We start from the raw sequence: 6,419 nt of genomic DNA, 5'->3' as shown, positions 1-6,419 counted from the left end.
GGGGGGGTTCCTGCAGCCTGGCTTCATTTCGCTGCCCCCACCCCGGGAATCACAGCCCAGATCTCACCCAGTGAACCCTGCACCTGCGATCGGTGGAAACGGTTGCACTGAAGGAGCTGAGGCTCGATGGGTCTCCCAGGACTTAGGAAAGCGAGTCAGCTCTTGGCTCAGGTCATGCAGAACAAAGCAGCCCCCCAGACCCCAATGCTCCCATATTTCTGCCCAGAGAGCCCAGGGCAGCCCGCTGGGACCAAACCCATCCCCAGTCCCATTTCGCTGCCTCCTTCCAGCGAGCAACAGCCCCGGCAGGAACGAGAGCCTGGGAGACGGAGCCAGCACATGTCATTAGCAGCACACAACAGACTGCAGGGCTTTAGTGCAGACAATAACTCAAAGTTAGCCCCGCGCAGATCCATAAAGCAGCGCTCGTTACCCGCGGAGCTGCTGCGTGCATGCTGCACGGCTCGTGGCTTTTTTTCGTGGTACTGCAGCAGAGGATTTTGTAGGACAGTGCCGCAGTGGAGCGAGGAGTGCAGGCACGGGCGCTGACAGCACAGCTCGGGGGGACAGCGGGGTCGAGCTCTGCTTCCCTTCTGTGCTGCCCGATCCATACCAGCCCCAGGCACACAGACGGCCCCGATAAACCACAGCAACGTGGGGAAGAGAGGGCGGAATCCGATGCACAAAGAAAAAGCAGCGTTTAACCCCAAAATGCACCCGCTGCTGTGCAGGATGCGGGTCCGAAGTGCTCGTGCTGCCCTGAGCCCCGCGGTGCTTCCCTGGGAGGCACGGCATGTCCCCCGTGCAGGGAGGGAAACTGAGGCACGGCAGTTTGCTCGCAGCACCGTGGTTAAACAGGAAAGCAAGCAGCACTGCCGCGTTGGCACGCACCCATCCACGTGCCCGGTATGCCCGGGTCACTCCCAGTGCCTCCAGCAGCCGCTGGCATTCCCACCAGTAAGCTGCCTCCTCCCGGGGCTGTCTCTGAGCGCAGCTCTCTCTCTTAGGGCTCAGCTCCAGCGCCAGAGCTGCTGCTCACCTGCTGCCCTCATAGGGGCCGGGGGCCTCTGCGGTTGGAAGGCCACCGCCACGGCTCTGCAGGCACGATCTGCACCAGCTCCCATCCTGTCTTGCTTCACTCCAACCCCATCCGACCCCATCCCCATCCCATCCCCATCCGACCCCATCCCCATCCCATCCCATCCCCACCCCTATCCTCATCCCATCCCCATCCCATCCCCACCCCTATCCTCATCCCACCCCCCACCCCGCTCCTTGTCCTCCCCCTCCTTGCTTCGCTCATTGCCTCCGTCGCACCCCAATCTCCAAAGGCTCTTTTCGGTTTTTATTTTTCCCCGCTTTTTTTTTTTTAAAAAAACAAAAAGCTTCCAAGCGCCCCTCGCACCCGAACATCTCTGAGCCTTCCCGGGGTGAAAGGAGGGGGGTGGCGATGGGGAGAGCCGCGGGGGCTCGGCCGTAGTTTTAACCAAGGCAACCGACCGGGGCTATTTCCAGAAGCGGGGCTCCGCCGGGACCCCCCACCGCGCCGCTCAATGAACGTCCTCAATGAACGTGACGTCTCAGACGCCCAGCGAGAGCAACCAATCAGAGAGCGGCTCCCTCATTTCCCCCGTGGCCCCGCCCCCGCGTAGACCCGACGACCAATGGCGGCTCCGCCTGCAGCCAAAACACAAGCGGAGACCAATGAGAGGGCGGCGGGGCGGGGCGTAGCGGCGGAGCAGCTGGAAGATTCGAACCCAACGCCCGTCGGGGCGGGCGGCGAGGCGGTGACCAATCAGCGCGCGGGGAGGAGGGGGCGTGGCCACACTTCTGCCCGCCCACCCCCCCCCAACCCCGGTCCCGGTGCCGCCGCCGCTCCCCCACCCCCCCCCCCACCCCGCGCGGTGTCGGCGCGGCGCGGGGCGCGCTCCGGGCACCCACGGCGGGGGCCCCGCTCCCCCCGCCCCGCTGGGCCGGCCCCGCCATGTCGGTGAACATGGAGGAGCTGCGGCACCAGGTGATGATCAACCAGTTCGTGCTGGCGGCCGGCTGCGCCGCCGACCAGGCCAAGCAGCTGCTGCAGGCGGCCCATTGGCAGTTCGAGGTACGGGCACCCCCCCGCCGGGACCCCCCCCCGGCCCTATACCCCCGTACTCCCTTCTCGCCCCTCCCTCCCCCCCCGCCCGGTGCCGCAGAACGGGGCCGCGGCCCACGCACACGCGAGGATGGGGCTGGGTTCGGCCAAAGGGGGGGGAGGGGGGGGAACGGCTCCCCCCCCAGTGACCCCCCCCCAGTGGGACTTTGGTGGGGGGGGAGGGCCCGCTTCGGGCTGGGCTGCCCCTATTTATACCCTGTTTATACCCGGGCCGTAACCGGATCCTCCGGCTGGGCCGCGAGAGGGGGGGGGGGCACGACCCAACAGTGGGGAAGGGGAAGGGGGTGTAAAAAGGGGTGGGGGGACCCCATGAGAGGGGGGCCCGGTCCCGAGCGGGTTTAGGGAGTGTGGGCCTGGCAACGGGCAGCACCCACGGGGGTGGTCAGCGAGGGAGCGGGGTCCTGTGAGCATTGCGGGGGGGGGGGGGGGAGAAGGGTCCTTTTGCTCCTTTTTGGGGCTCTCCTCCACATTTCGGGGTTCTTGTCCCTCCTGGGGAGCCTGACGCGCGCCCTGTGCCCCCGCAGACCGCCCTGAGCGCCTTCTTCCAGGAGACCAACATTCCCAACAGCCACCACCACCACCAGATGGTAAGCCCCCCCCCCATACACCCCACACACCCCATAACCCCCCCAATGCCCCCCACGCCCCCCCTCCCCGGCACGGCGCCCGCTGTCAGCTCCCGCCACCATGTTGCTGTGCCACCGGCAGCACGCAGCCGGCGAATGTAAACACCACGAGCTAAGATGTCTGCCAGGAAGCGGCTGTGCCGCGCGGAAGGCCGCGGCCCCGCTCCCCTGGCTCCAGGAGGGGGGGGACGTTTGGTCGTCTCTTTTTGTCCCCCTCTCCCCCCCCCCTTATTTTTGGGGGGGCTGAGCACAGCGAGCAGGGCCGGGCGGCGCTGGTTTGTCCCGTTTCTGTCTGGAGAAGCCGTCCCGCGGGCGCTGGGAGCAGGCCGCAGCCCGGGCCTCTGCCACAGACCGCGCTCCGCACCTCTGGGTGTAACCCCCCCGTGGTGATTTTCCCCCTTTGCTCGGACTGGGATGGCTCCCACGGTGACTTTCTCCTGAATTCAGAGCACGGGGGGGGGGTCCCACAGAGCCCCCCAGCTGGGGCAGACCCGGGGCTGCTGGCTGTGCCTCGTCCCCGTGTTTCCATCCGGTGGTGGAGGGAAGGACGAACCCTGCACCAAGAGCCCTTCCCAAAGCTGCCGAGGTGCCCCCTCCCAAAAAAACACCATTTAGGGGGGGGGGGGGGGGAAGCAGGCGGAGCTGCTTCAGGCCTCGGAGGACTCATCAAACAAAAAACCACCCTAAAAAGAAGCGCTCAGCGCGGCCATTCCGCCCCGCCGGCCCCGGGAGGCTGCAGGAAGCACCGTGCAAAGCAGTGCTACGTCCGTGGCTCCAGAAAAGGGCCCACGTTCTGCTCCCACCCCACACTGCGTTTCTGGGGTTCAGAGCCCCCACCCCCCCCACCCTGCCTCGTTCTGCACTGGTGTCAGCAGCACAGCCCCACGCGAGGACAAGGAGATGGCGCTCACTGGATTCTCCCGTGCTGCATTTTTGGCATTTCTTGCTGCTTTCCCCCCTGCACGGCTCCGAGTGCCCCAAGCCCACCCCTACCGGCTCCGAGCAGCCCTACTCACACTGGGACACAATGAGGGGCTCGGTGATCCACGACAGCCAACAGCTCCCTAAAAATAACGATACAGGAGGAAGAAGGTGGATAATTACGCCACTTTTTTTTTTTCTCTTTTGTTCAATTAATCCTGCAAACACCACCCCACAAAGCCCAAGCTGCATCCCCCCCCCTCCTGCACATGACCCCAGGTGCCGTCTGGGGCACAGTGCCCCTGTGCACCGAGGGTGCTGGTGTGGTGTGGGGCCATGAGCCTGAACAGAGCATCTGGGACAAGGACCCACTTCTGGAGCAGCCCTGCACAGTCCAAGCGTGTCCCCATCCTCTCCTATAGCAACAGCACAGGTGGCATCTGCAAGCTGGTCCGGGAGCACCGCGGCGCTGCTGGAAGCGCACGGTGCTGTGCTTCCTGCTCGAAGATGTTCCTGAGCCCCAATTGCTGGCAGCATCCTTCAGGCTGCGGGAGGGGGGCACCGCTGGACCCCTCTGCTGGCTGTGCTCTGACCCATCCCAGCACCGAGCGCTGCATCTCCCTGCGGGGCGCAGGCACTCGGAGCAGATGGACCCCCCAGGACATGGCCCCGTGCAGGCGCTCCCATCCGTGCGGCCTTACAGCAGCTTTCATCGGAGCACCGAACCCCAAAAGAGTTCCCCCTGGAGACCCCAGAAAGCAAACCCCGGCGCTGTGCTCAGAGCAACCCAGGAGAAGGGGAATGGGCTTCAAGGCGGGCGCCCTGCCCCGACGGCCAGGGCTGACAAGGAGGAGTTTCGCTGCACTTTCCTTCCCCCCGGTTTGGGTGTGTGACTTTTGCAGCCGCACGCACGCTCCCTGTGGGTGTTCCTCCGCTCCCCGGCTCAGCGCGGCCCCTGCTAAATTTAGCCAGATACACAGAAGTGCCGGGCGGTACCGGGAACCTCGGGGCCCCCCTTTGTTCTGCTCTGAGCTCAGGGGAAGGAGCTGCAGCGGGGAAGGCTGGGTCCTGCAGGGACCCCTGTTCTCTTGGGTCTGTGCCCGGGCTCGCGGCTTCGGGAAATGGCAGAGTGAGGAGAACCCCCACCCCCGCTGCTGGGGGCTGTCTGCGTCCCACCAGTGCTCCCAGCCCCTTCTAAAAAGGGGGAGAGCTCCCGCTGGGCTATTTTGGGCTGTGTGAGCTGCTGCCAAGCGTGCCCAGTGCTGGTTGCACAGTGCGGAGCGCGGCCAAGTGCGGTGAGCGTTATTTGTGGGGGCTGCAGCGAGCCCCTTCTCTGCTGGGTTGGCAAAGCTGGCTGCATGTCGGTGAGGGAATGCACAGCCAGGGCTGTGCTGGCTTTGCAGCACCATGTGGAGGAAAATACCCAAAAAGGTGCAGCTAACAGAGCTGCTCGACCTCGGTGCTGCCCGTGCAGTGGAGGCGGTGCCGGGCACTCGCGCATCCCACTCCTCACTGTCAGCATCTGACTGAATGGGAACAGTGGGGCAGAACCCCCCCGTGCCGGGTTCCCAGCTTTGGGATCAGCTCCGGGAGCGGGAACCCCAGCCCTGAGCAAACACGGGAGCGGGACCAGCACAAACCCTGGGCCCTGCGGGGCTCACCTGGAGCACGAGCAGTGCACGGGGACCCCAGGACCGCGCAGAGCTCAGCTCTGAGCATCCCCCACGTGGTGGGGTGCCCCGTAGTGCTTTGGCAGCCACAGGTGGGGCCGTGTGGCTCCTGCAGACCCCACGGGGACCACCCCAAACAACCCTTAGGGACCCAAAGTGACCCGTGGGGACCTGACGCCCGCTGTCTCCTCTCCCCGCAGATGTGCACCCCAAGCAACACGCCGGCCACTCCGCCCAACTTCCCGGATGCTCTCGCCATGTTCTCCAAGCTGCGGACCTCCGAAAACCTCCAGAGCAGCAACAGCCCCATCACCTCCATGGCCTGCTCCCCCCCGGGCAGCTTCAGCCCCTTCTGGGCCTCCTCGCCCCCCAGCCAGCAGCCCTCCTGGCTGCCCCCCTCCTCGCCCACGGCCCACGGCCTCCACCACCACCTGCATCACCCGCAGCCCTCCTGGCCCCCCGCGCCCCCCCCCGCCGCCCCCCCACAGAAAGCCATGGCCACAATGGACGGCCAGAGATAAGGGGGGGGGAACAGGGCCAGGGCGTTTGCAGCAGGGGGGCTTCCTGAGAAACGCACTGGAATCATTTTCTAGGTTTTATCCTTGGTTGGTTATTTTTTTTCTGGGGGGGGGGGGGGGGAGGGGGGGGAAGGTGTTGGGGGGGGAGGGACGGGGACGCTGCCGGGAAGGCCCACGCAAGTCGCTAGCTGGTCTTTTCTCCTCCCAATTTTTTTTTTTTTTTTAAATATATAACTATAATATATAAATATATCTAATGTATATAAATCCAGAGAGAACCGAGCAGAGGGTGCAACCCCCGGCAATGCAGGCAAGGGAATGGGGGGTGGGAGGGGTGGGGGGTGGGGAATACAAATCCAAAGGGATGGAGACAGCTGCCAGCACCCGCTCCCATTGAGACAGCCCCCCCCCCCCCGTGCCCCCCCAGCTTGGGGTGCCCGAGAGCAAAGCACATCTGTGGCTTTTGGGATCAGCCCAGCTTCTTGCACAGCACCCCCCCAACCCCCCCCAGTCCCGGTCCCACCTGGGG

General features: G+C 65.2%; 1 protein-coding gene across 1 annotated transcript; it reads left to right on the top strand.

Moving 5' to 3' along the window:
* On the top strand, nucleotides 1,892–6,016 carry UBALD2 (UBA like domain containing 2). Its single transcript, XM_021415148.1, has 3 exons — nucleotides 1,892–2,104; nucleotides 2,680–2,742; nucleotides 5,573–6,016. Exons 1-3 carry the CDS (start codon nucleotides 1,985–1,987, stop codon nucleotides 5,891–5,893), a joined length of 504 nt encoding a protein of 167 aa, XP_021270823.1. The 5' UTR covers nucleotides 1,892–1,984; the 3' UTR covers nucleotides 5,894–6,016.

This window comes from Numida meleagris, chromosome 17, assembly GCF_002078875.1.
Source record: "Numida meleagris isolate 19003 breed g44 Domestic line chromosome 17, NumMel1.0, whole genome shotgun sequence".
NCBI lineage: Eukaryota > Metazoa > Chordata > Aves > Galliformes > Numididae > Numida > Numida meleagris.
This window is presented reverse-complemented; position numbering and strand designations above follow the sequence as displayed.

Bases quoted from the DNA above. Each gene is read 5' to 3' on its own strand.
- UBALD2 (XM_021415148.1), top strand. From the start codon at position 1,985: ATGTCGGTGAACATGGAGGAGCTGCGGCACCAGGTGATGATCAACCAG. The intron at 2,105-2,679 runs GTACGGGCACCC...GTGCCCCCGCAG, and splicing joins CGGCCCATTGGCAGTTCGAG to ACCGCCCTGAGCGCCTTCTT. The intron at 2,743-5,572 runs GTAAGCCCCCCC...CTCTCCCCGCAG, and splicing joins GCCACCACCACCACCAGATG to ATGTGCACCCCAAGCAACAC.